A 12,375-nucleotide genomic window follows, 5' to 3' on the forward strand; every position below is an offset into this window, starting at 1 on the left:
AGGGCCTTTTAAAATCTTTGTCCCCTCTCAACGCATCCGTTTCACTTCTATTAACAAACAAAGCTTCGGCCTGAAGTGACAAGCGTACGATTCCATAGAGCAGCCAAGGCGGGACACCGCGGCCACGCAGAGGCAACACGGGGCCGGTCAGCAGGCGCACGCCCTTCCCATCCTTCCACGCTTCCTCGAAGGTTCCCGCGGGCAGAACCGGAAAACAGGGAGGAAAATCAGCCCCGCGTTTCAAATCTCCCAAACCTGGTGGCCGACCTTGGGTCTTCAGAAGGAGGAATGAAAGCAAATCCAAAATGTTTCTAGGGCCCGAAACCACACACAGATCGCCGCTGGGAGCCAAGCTGTCCGTTACCCACCCCACGAACAACCAAGATTACGGTGGAGGGAGTCAACCAATCAGAACAGAGGGAGTGCCGCCATCTTTACTACGGGCGGAAGTTTGAAGGACCGCTGAGCACCGGTAGAAAAGCGCGGAAGATGAACACCCCGCGATTAGGAAAGTAGACTTTAATGGTTAGAGCGCTCCCGTGCCCTCAGTTAAAATGGCAACCTTAGTTGCTTCACTGACTTGGAATCGGCGCCATGGAGGCGTCCAGCGTCCTGCCGCAGAGCGAGTCGGGAAACGATTTTAAACTGAGGAGGCGGCTGAACGCAAAGTTGCTGCTTCTCAACGGCGGGATTTTTGGAGCCGGCGTTGGCCCCTGAGGCCTCAGGTGGAGAGGGGCGCGTTGGGACACACTGTCCCTTGCCCTTTCCCTCCGTGGGCTGAAGCAGACTCCGCAGGAGCGAGGGTCGCGGAGCTGGTGGCTGAGTCAGCGGAAATGTCCTTCCCGGCGTGAAGTGTCGGGCTCGGCTGGCGCCTGCGGGAGCGGAGGTCTCCTTACTGGGCCCGTTTGCGTCCGTCGTGAACCCAGCTGTGGTGGAGCGAGAGGGAATTTGGGAGCGCCAGGGTTTCCTCCGGACTTAACCCTTCGCTGTCATTTTGGCGGCTGTTTTACTTCAGGGGATTTCAGTTTCGACGTAGTTTTGGATCCAGACTTGAAGAATGATTCGTGAAGGGAATGGTTGACAGCGTCATCACGGCATTTTATTGGTAAGATTCTTTGTTATTGGTCCAGGCGTGGCAGTAAACTTTGTGTTTTGCCCTGTTGTGTGGTCGTTATCTTTACAATACTTGGGGGTTCAGATGTGTTTCATACGACCTGCTTAGCATTGGCGTTAGGTGACGATGTACAAAAGTGATTTAAGTCAGGGTCCCTTCCTTCACGGACTTAGCACAAGAAAAACAACTGAGTTGTAATTGTGTGTTCTGAACTGCAAGTGCAAGAGGAATTGGCCGGAGAGCTAGCTCTGTGGATACTTGGAAGCTTCTCCTGAGGAGATGAAACTTGAAGGGTAGATTGGATTTGGCCAGACAAATGGGTGTAGAGAAGTAGTCTTAATTGGCAATAGGTTGAATAAAGAAGTCCGGGAGCAGAGGCAAACATGACAGGCATGAAGAGCAGGAGGGTGATGAGCAGCCTAGGGCAAGGGGGCATGTTTGGGTGTAGGGCAGTGGCTCTTAACCGTTTAAAGAATCATCTCCTGGACCTTTCTTCACCCCCTTCTCCCACCAAATACACACGCATACACCATTTTGCATCCAACCTTAGAGGGCTTTTAGATTTAGGAAAGACCCTTTGTCCATGGATCTTGGGGTAAGAACTGAAGTAGTAGAAAATGAACCTGGATAGGATCAGATAATATGATCTCGTGCCTTGAAACCCAGGCAGAGAAGTTTTGGCTTCATTTATTTAGAAGATGTGTGGGAATTGTTATGGGATCTCAAGCAAGGTAATGACAAGATAAAAGTGGTGTCTGTGGAGAAACTAGTCATGGATTTGGGGAAAGGGGTTAAGACTGGAATAAGATAAGTGGCTATAATTAAGAATGCAAGTGAAGGCCAAATCTGAGAGGGCTAGTATGTATGCTTTTAAGAAATATGTCAGAATTTGATGCTAATTCGGATGTAAACGTGAAGTTGAGGGAAGAGTAAAAGATGACTAAGGAGTATTTTAAGGGGCAGGAAGGAAAATGAGAAGGAAGAGTGGAATTATTATTGAGAAACAGGGTAGTTGGAAAGGAAAGATTGATTGTAAAATAATGTTTAGCTTTGAACTTAATGAGTTTGAGTACAAAAAAGTTTAATGTTTTACAGGAAATTGGAAATGCAGGTGCAAAGGTCTGAAAATAGAGATTTAGGAGTCATATGTAGAATGAATGTTATATGGAGAATGAGCGATTTCAGAGTCTGGGGAGACACGCACTGTTGGGACTGGAGGAAGGATAGGAATCAGCAAATGAATCAGAAGGAACCATAAGAAACAAGGAGGAGAAATAATTGAGTGTCTGAAAAAAAGCAAGGTAACAAAGTTTAGAGGACTAAGGATGAGCAAACTTGATGAATCAAGTATTTGGCCATGGTTTTCACAAAAATATTATTGGTAATCTTCAAAAGTGCCATGTCTTTATAGTGATGGATTCATAAGAGAGGTTGCTGAAGATTTCCAAAAAAATATTTATTAGTAAGTGAAGGCAATAGTTGTATACCATATTTCCAGGAAATTGGTCTCAAAACGAATGAGACGAGTAGGATTTAAACAAAACGTTTTTAGTGTTAGGAATACAAGAATATGCATGGCAGTGGAAGAAAAGTATCCTGTGAAGTAGAGATTAGAGATGATAGAGGTTTGAAATAAACATGGGAGATGGTGCCCAAGGGAAATGTAAAGGGACATGGAGATCAAGAATATTGGTTGATGGATTGGCTTTAGAAAGCAAGTAAGAGGACCTTTTCCCTTACAGTTGGAAGGAAGAATATTGGGGCAGTAAAATATTAAGTCAAGCTATATTTTTAACCTCTTAATTATCTGGCAGGGCAAAATTGCACATTATTGAGTATGGAGTGAGAAAGTAAAATAGGTATAAACCATTTTCTAATCTTTGCATGGATTGGGCTATTTCACATTACTGCAGTATTAAATTACTCAAGGGAAATGTTTTCTCAATACCAGTCCTTTCAGAGCTAGTAGTCTTTCTCTCACCTAGATAGACTTTAAAATCCTTTTGGAATTCATAGAATTTCTCTTTTAAGGAGTCAAACTTAGTAGGGCTTATTTTGCCTTGAAATTGATCCCTATTGAAAGGCAGTGTGCAAGAAGGAGGTAAGAGCACCCACTTTGGTGTTAGACTGTCTCGGTTCAAATTCTGGCTCTGGCATTTTTAGCTGTATGACTTTGGCAAGTTATTTAATTTCTTTATCTTCCTATCTGTCAACTGGGAATATAATAACCGACCTCATACAGTTGTTTGAGGATTAAATGAGACAATATTTGTTAAAGGGCTTAGAAAGTTACCTGGCACATGATGAATACTCAATAAATGTTAGCAATTATTCCAAATAACAGATTTGAAAGAAACATTCAATGTAGATGGGACTGATTAAAATTCCATTTTGAATACACAATTCTGTATGCATTTAAAGGCAGACTGCTTTAGAGTAGCTGCTATTTAAGCTGTATGGTATATGATCTTTCTCTGGGCATTATCTGAGTTTTGAGAACTATATATTTAATTTATGGAGTTTTGTGCAAGGTATAGAGTGTGTCATACTTTGACATGATGAAATTTAAATATAGGGCTTCCCTGGTGGCGCAGTGGTTGAGAATCTGCCTGCCAATGCACGGGACACGGGTTCGAGCCCTGGTCTGGGAAGATCCCACATGCCGCAGAGCAACTGGGCCCGTGAGCCACAACTACTGAGCCTGCGCGTCTGGAGCCCGTGCTGAGCAACAAGAGAGGCCGCGATAGTGAGAGGCCTCTCACTAAATAAATATATATATATATATATATATATATATATAAATATTTAAATATAATGATAAATAAAGCTCTTCACTTGTGAAAAAAATTTTTTTTAATTAATTTATTATGGCTGTGTTGGGTCTCCGTTTCTGTGCGAGGGCTTTCTCCAGTTGTGGCAAGCGGGGGCCACTCTTCATCGCGGTGCGCGGGCCTCTCACTATCGCGGCCTCTCTTGTTGCTCAGCACGGGCTCCAGACGCGCAGGCTCAGTAGTTGTGGCTCACGGGCCCAGTTGCTCCGTGGCATGTGGGATCTTCCCAGACCAGGGTTAGAACCCGTGTCCCGTGCATTGGCAGGCAGATTCTCAACCACTGCGCCACCAGGGAAGCCCTGAAAAAAATTTTTGAAAGGGTAACTGTGCCACTTCTTGGGAGTAATTTTTATAACTTTTAAATCATAATTCCTTTCAATTTTGGAGTTCCATGAAATACTTCTGTTCAATTAAACCAATACTTGCTTAACAATTAAACAGCATTCAGCATTATACTAGGGTAATTATACAAGAGAAATACAAAGAGCATGATTTCAGTCAAAGTAGTTTTTCTGGGAAGAGAAGAAATGCACACCAAAAAAATAGTACAAGTAGATGAATTTGGGCCAAAATGAGTGGTAGAGACTAGGTGATTGAAGAGAGCTGTGTGGGCTGGTGTATTATTAATCTCCAAAGATTTTGTAGAATATTCTCGAGGGATTTTGTTAGACTCATTTAGAGGGCTTTTGGGCTTTTTCAGAATATTTACCCCTGAGGATCTCATTCTACACACACACACACACACACACACACACACACACACACACACACACACACACACACACACACACACACACACACACACACACACACCTTCCCAGAATGAGCCACTGATACAGACACAGACAGAAGTGTGTAACATGGGTATTCTGGGGGGAAAAAGATTAACAAAACCCTACTATTTGAAAAGGGATCAAATTCACACATGGTTTTAATGGAGGTGGAATGGAAAAAGAACACTTGAGGTAGGGAATATGATAAGCAAACACATGAAGACAAGGATGTGTTTATGTCTAGGATAAGTAGGATAAGGACAAGCTGAATTATGAGTTGTGAATGCCCAGTAGAAGAGTAGAATTTATCTCATCACTGAAAAGTTTTTTGCACAGGTGACTAATAATAAAGTACCATTTCTGAAAAATGGATTACCCTCAGATACGGAACGTTTAGTTGTGGTAATAAGACCTGGCTAAGGAAGTAGCTTTGGGAATGGATGGAGAGACTGAGGAAGGAAAAATTCAAAAGAATGTGCTTAATGATTGTATGTTAAAAAATGAAAGTGGGAGACTACTTAAATACGTTTAAATTAACTTAGAAAATTGACAGGAATTTGAAAATGGACCAGCTGGCTTTTGGAAGGAGGACAGAAGGAGTTGAATTTAGTTTTGAACATAACTGTGTTTGAGCTATCTGTAAGATGTTCATAAAAATAGCCTATAGCCAATGAGAAATATAGGATTTGATTAAAAAGTCAAAATGGGGCAGGGAGTAGGAGGGAGAGAGAAAGAATTCCTTTATAGTAGATAGAGGAATCAGTGAAACTATGAGCATGAATTAACTTTTTACTATTTAGAATTCTGGTTTTATTTCTTTTCATGTAGACCATGGATTCTTATGATGCACCAGAATCGACTCCTAGACAGTGTGCATCCTCAAGGCTTAAAGATTACTTTATAGGTGCCACCCCTCTGCAAAAACGATTAGAATCAGTCAGGAAGCAGACTTCATTTATCCCGACTCCACCTCGAAGGAAAATTCCCCAGTGTTCACAACTTCAGGTATGCTCTTTGTGTTCCTTTGTGTTACTAATAATTGAGAATGCCTGTGAATGAAACATTTCAATTGTTGTTACTATTTATAGTATTTTTAGTATATTCTTACTCCCTGTGGTAATAAAATAAATGAGAAACAGCTATAACAATTATTCACACTATCAGTACCATATGTTTTTTAACCTCTTTTTTTTTTTAATTCTTTTTATTTCCTAGTTTTCAAAATAATGCTAGGGGTTGCTTTCTTAGCATTCTCCAATGGTGACAAAGTTTTTGTTTTTTTGGTTGATTTTTTTTTAACTTTTTATTTTATATTGGAGTATAGCCGATTAACAATGTTGTGATTGTTTCAGGCTGCCACATAACATTGAGCAGAGTTCCCTGTGCTATACAGTAGGTCCTTGTTGGTTATCCATTTTAAATATAGCAGTGTGTACATGTCGATCCCAAACTCCCTAACTATCCCTTCCTCCCTGGTAACCATAAGTTCCTTCTCTTAAGTCTGTGAGTCTGTTTCTGTTTTGTAAATAAGTTCATTTGTATCATTTCTTTTTAGATTCCGCATATAAGGGATATCGTATTTCTCTTTCTCTGACTTCATTTAGTATGGCATCCTCTAGTTCCGTCCTTAACCTCCTTTAATTTGGGACGTTTTCACAATATTTCTTTGTCTTTTATAACATTGACATTTTTGAAGAATATGTTTCCTCCTCTTCCCTTTTTAAATAGAATATTCCTCATTTTGTATTTGTCTGATGTTTTCTCAAGATTAGATTGAAATTATGTATTGCTGGCTGGAATACTGTATAGGTCGTGTTGTATCCTTTTGGGAAATAACATCTGGTAGCACATAGGTGATGTTAATTTTGATCATCTTGTCAACGTGTTGCCCAATAATTACTGCTTTATTCCCCCCTGCAACTAATAAGCGGTCTGTGGGGAGACACTTTAAGATAATGCAAATGTCCTGTGCCTCATCAAAATTTTGCCTCACACTTAACATCCTTCATCCATTGATACTTTTTGCCTAATCCCATCTTTATGGTGATGGTTGAAAAATAATAATTTTCCATCTCTATTTGCTCCATATTTACCAACCAGCCTTTGGCATTCTATTTTAGGCCCTTCTCATTTCTATTCCATTTATTTATCTATTTATCAGTACAGATTCATGAATTCCTGTTTTAAAAATTTTTCTAATTACTTACTAATTATTTTCATGTTTATATTGTTCTGGATTTGTCTGGTGGCAACATGCTCTGTTTTGATCATTCATAAAAAAACCCTGTGTATTAACATTAGTAATTTGTAATTTTACTGAACTATGAAATAAAGCCCCAGTTAATACAAGTTTTTTTTGTTGTTTTATAAATTTATTTAATTATTTATTTATGGCAGCGTTGGGTCTTTGTTGTTGTGCGAGGGCTTTCTCTAGTTGCAGAGAGCAGGGACTACTCTTCCTTTTGCGGAGCACGGGCTCTAGGCGCATGGGCTTCAGTAGTTGTGGCTCCAGGGCTCTAGGCACTCGGGCTTCAGTAGTTGTGGCTCGAGGGCTCTAGAGCACAGGCTCAGTAGTTGTGGTGCACGGGATTAGTTGCTTCACGGCAAGTGGGATCTTCCCAGACCAGGGCTTGAACCTGTGTCCCCTGCATTGGCAGGTGGATTCTTAACCATTGTACCACTAGGGAAGTGCCGTCAATACAAGTTTGATGGATGCTTTTGAGTCACTTAGCAAGGAACCTGGCTGATCAGTCACCTACACCTTCCTTTTAACTTTTTCTTGTCTGTGTTGTGGGTCTAGTATCTTTTGGCGTATGAGAAAAGTTTTGCTTTTTTGTGAAAACTTCTTTAAAGAAAAATTACTAGGGCTTCCCTGGTGGTGCAGTGGTTAAGAATCCGCCTGCCAATGCAGGGGACACGGGTTCAAGCCCTGGTCCGGGAAGATCCCACATGCCGCGGAGCAACTAAGCCCGTGCGCCACAACTATGGAGCCTGAGCTCTAGAGCCTGCGAGCCACAACTACTGAAGCCCATACGCCTAGAGCCTGCGCTCAGCAACAAGAGAAGCCACCGCAATGGGAAGCCCGCACACCACAACGAAGAGTAGCCCCCACTCACCCCAACTAGAGAAAGCCCGCGTGCAGCAACAAAGACCCAACACAGCTGAAAATAAAATGTAAATAAAATAAATAATTTAAAAAAAAAAAAGAAAAATTACTAGTCCTGGTAATGAAAGTTATGGTTCTTAACCAGAAAACAGAGATTGTATATAAATTAAAGACTGGAAAAATAAAAAAACAAACATTGCAACAGTAAAAAAAAAAAAAAAAAGACTGAAATGTCCAGTTCAGTGTTTCCTTTTCTCTATGATACAAATAATTTTGCCAGATCTTTTTTTTCTTGGCCGTACCACACGTCCTAAGGGATCTTAGTTCCCAACCAGGGACTGAACCTGGGCACTGGCAGTGAAAGCGCCAAGTCCTAACTATTGGCCCCCCCTTTTTTTCCCCCCAAATCTTTTGATAGTAATAAAAAAAGTTTACAACTTTTCCATGAGTACTCTAGTCAGAACAAATATTTTTGTCAAGTGGACAACTGTGGTGAAAGTTCCAAAAGATATTTGGGACTGTGGAAGTATGGCTTCTGTAGAAAAGTTCAATTCAGGATAAAACTAGGAGCTTATGTGGGGGTGTATGTGAAGACCCTCAGTACTGCCATAGTGCCAATACAAATGAAGTGTTTTGTTTTTAGTGGTCCCTGTGATTCCAATAGAGCCTAGCCACAATACTCCCATGTATCTTTTTATTTAATCTACTGAATTAGAGTGATGGAGTGAATTTACTGCCAAACAATTTTAGAAATTACTTAATTAAAACCAATGAAATTAGATGCGCCAGTGGTGACTATTTTTAAACTCTATAATTTGAAGTTTCTAAAAGTATGTAACTGTTCATCCAATAAATATTTATTAAACAGCTGTTCTAGATGACATTGTTCTAGGTGCTAGAGATACAGTAGTGAATAAAATAGGCAAAATTCCTGTTCTCATCAAACTCATACTCTAGTAGTGAAGACAGTAAAAATCAGGCAAGTACCTAATGTCAGGTAGTAATAAGTGCTGTGAAAAAAATAAAGCATGTTAAGGAGATATAGAGTGACAAAGCTGGAATGGGTGCAGGTGCTACTTTAGATAGGGTGGCCTCTTGAGTGACATTTGGGCAGAGACCTGAATGAAGGAAAGGAACATGCCATGTGAACACCCTGGGAAGAACATTCCAAAGGGAAATTACAGCAGATGCAAAGATCAGGTACCCAGTAATGGCTTTGTTTTAAATATTTAAGATACTGTGATTAAGTTCTTAGTTACTCATGTTTCCTAATTCTTAAACTTCCTTTGTCTTGATTTTTTTTAGGAAGATGTTGATCCTCAAAAGTTTGCATTCCTTCTGCATAAACAATGGACTTTATATAGTTTAACTCCCTTATATAAATTCTCCTATACTAATTTCAAAGAGTATTCTAAACTTCTGAATGCATTTATTGCTGCTGAAAAGCAAAAAGGACTTGCTGTGGAAGTGGGAGACGACTTCAACATCAAAGTGATTTTCTCTACTCTCCTGGGAATGAAAGGAACACAGAGAGACCCTGAAGCATTTCTTGTCCAGGTATATCATATAAGCAGTACTTGCTTCCTAGGAGAAAAGAATGTGCGTTGTCTTGGTTTAGAAATTGTGATGTTTTCTTACTGTTTTTAAAATTCTTAAGCTTGTGATTTATAACCTATTTTATGTCTTATTTGACCAAATTATAGTAATTAGATATGACCAACTTAAAAAAAAGTTTTTTTCCTTTTACAATATAATTATGTTTATTTTAGAAAATACATAAAAGTACAAAGAAAGGGAGAAGTTTGAGCTGCAAAGAAGTTGGGATTCTTCTCCTGGAGCTGAGTAAAACCTACCCCTATCTAGGGCTCCTTCCTTCTTTCCTTCCTTCCTTCTTTCCTTCCTTCCTTCTTTCCTCCCTTCCTTCCTTTCTTCCTTCCTTCTTTCCTTTTGAGGTTCTTGGCAGGCGAACCTCTGCTCTTTGTGGGCCCACAGATCTTCTACTTACACAACCCCAAAGACTTGTAGGCTTGAGGAAGTGAGGCTCCATCTGTTTGTGGAAATTTCTCTCAGTAAACTAGTGCATGGTGATGACTCCAGAGTTTCATCCATAGTCAATATAATGGAAAATTCTAAGACTTATGACTCTTTTCAACATGAACTTCAGGATTATATTAGAAAGCAAAGAGCCAGAGGATTACAACCAGAGGTTTGCTTTAGAAAGGGGACAGAAGACTCTGTGTACAGAGAAAAGGACCACACTGCACCCAGACCTCCAATGCTGGAGCAGAGATTCCCCTTCAGGAGGCCCCACAAGTCCCCCAGTTCCTACGAAAGGCCGAAAACAGTGGAAAGCCACTTAACCCACACTGTCCAATATTCATCACTTCCGACAAAGACTGGAACCTGTAAATCACTGTCAGAAAAAACATGACCATTTCTTCAATAACCGGTGGTTTCCAAGCCCACCTGTGCAAGGAATGGCCACTGGCCCCCACACAGCACAACACAGAGAAGAGGCCAGCTGCTTCTCAGAGGACCACACCAGTGTCCATCAGGCAGGAGATCAAGACGGAGGCTGGACGGGAAGGTCCAGGGAGGAGGAGGACATGGCGATGAGAAGCAGGTATCGTGGAAGAGGACGCACCACAGGGATGAAGAGGATGAAGATTCCCACAAAGAGAACAGGAGGAAGGCCAAAGTGGTGCCAGGAAGCACAGAGAAGTCCAAGTACAGAAAGAGCACCCATGATTGGGACACCATGAAGGAGGGAAGAAGGTCCAGTAGAGAGAAGAAGCATCCTGGCAAACATAGCACCCAGGAGTGGGACTTGTGGGATGAAACTATCCTCGGTGGTTGTTACTGATGCTGGAGATTTGGGACCTGGATATTAAATGATATGGATCCATTGGAAAGGCTGGATTAAATGGTATTGAAGCAATTCATTAGCCATACTTCAAAGAAAATAAAATTCGATCCCCACCTATATCAGACTCTGTTCAAATATAAAAACCCAGTTGGTTTAATGATGTCAATTTAAAACCCAAATAGAAAAGTATTAGAAGTAAATATAGGAAAATTGTTTTCAATCTTGGAATATGAACGGCTTTCCTGAACAAGACGTTTTAGCCAGGGGCCATAAAAGAAGAAAAAATAATACATGTATTTGCAAAAACACTTAAACTCTGCATGTAACAGAAGATTTTGTTGTACATTTTCTTAAAAACAGAAATAAAAAGCTATGCATTGTGCATATGCATTGAGCAGCTCCAGAAAGATACACGAAACAATGGTAACTGGGCTCGGGGGGCAAGAACTGAGTTGGGGGAGGCGGGTAGACAGAGGTAGCTGATAGACTAACTTTTCAGAGTGTACATTTCTATTTGAATTTTGTACTATATGAGACTACTACCTTTCCAATAAATAAATATTTTAAAGGTAAAAAAAACAAACAAAAAAACAAAGAAAGTTAAAAACCACAGTTTAACATTTTGGTATACATCTATTTGTCAGTAGACAATCTGAATAGGCCTAGTCCTATTAGAGAAATTGAATCAATAATTAATAACCTTCCAAAACAGAAAGCAACAGATCCAGATGGGTTCACTAGTGAATTCCACCAAACGTTTAGGGAGGAAATTACACCAATTCTCTACAATTTCTTTCAGAGATAGAAGCAGAGGGAATACTTCCTAATTCATCCTATGAGCCCAGTATTACCCTAATACCAAAACTAGACAAAGACATTATAAGAAAATTACAGACTCCATCATGAATCTAGATATATCTATTTGGCTGTCTGTATCTGTTAAAATTGTGATCATATTGCCCATACTTGTGCATTATGGCTTTTTTTTTTTTTTACTAATAATCAGTGCTGTAGATAGTTACTCATGTCATTTTGAGTAACTAAATGTAAATGTAAATTTTACGTTTTTGTAAATTTATCTGTATAATTCTATGGTTTTTAGTGGGATTAAAATCCTAGAAGTAGAATTTTAGCAAAGAAGTAACATTGTTACATATTGTGATATATCATACCAAGTTACTCTCAGAAATGTAACATTTTACATTCCTTACTATATGTAGTATATAAAAGTAATATGACTGTCCTTTTATTAAGAAACCAGATTTATTTTATTATTTATGCCTGTTCCTTCTGTTTCTGCTAAATTAACTCATTTTAGTCATTGATAAGTTAAATGCTGAAACAGTTGAAATTTTGTTTAGTTGTATAGATCAGGGGTTAGCAAACTATGGCCTGCTGCTTGGCTTTGTAAACAATGTTTTTTTGGAATAGAGCCCCTTTCATTTGTTTACATATCGTCTATGGCTGTTTTTGTATTACAACAGCAGAGTTGTAGTTGCTACAGAGACTACATGGCTTGCAAAGCCTAAAATATTTACTATCTGGCCTTCTGCAGAAAAGGTTTGCTGACCCCTGGTATAGATCATAGTATTGGCAAGGATCTCAGGATTACTGGGATTAGGTTCAGCTGCATATAACAGAAAGTCTAAATAACAGTGACAATAGAGGTTTACTTGTCTTCCAAA

At 39.9% G+C, this 12,375-nt stretch overlaps 1 protein-coding gene across 4 annotated transcripts in view; it reads left to right on the top strand.

Annotated features, from left to right (window-relative positions):
* The first annotated feature begins 366 nt into the window (after window positions 1–366).
* CENPL (centromere protein L) overlaps window positions 367–12,375 on the top strand; it is a 43,048-nt gene continuing 31,039 nt past the window's right edge. For all 4 annotated transcript variants that reach the window (XR_007479706.1, XR_007479712.1, XR_007479711.1 and 1 more), the window contains exons 1-3: window positions 367–1,105; window positions 5,547–5,723; window positions 9,130–9,381. Coding sequence is in view for 1 of the 4 variants with exons in the window: in XM_033428098.2 (XP_033283989.1) it covers window positions 5,550–5,723; window positions 9,130–9,381 (426 nt within the window). In the remaining 3 variants the exon portion in view is untranslated. The remainder of the gene's footprint in view (window positions 1,106–5,546; window positions 5,724–9,129; window positions 9,382–12,375) is intronic.

The sequence above is a fragment of the Orcinus orca genome, chromosome 1, assembly GCF_937001465.1.
Source record: "Orcinus orca chromosome 1, mOrcOrc1.1, whole genome shotgun sequence".
Lineage (NCBI taxonomy): Eukaryota > Metazoa > Chordata > Mammalia > Artiodactyla > Delphinidae > Orcinus > Orcinus orca.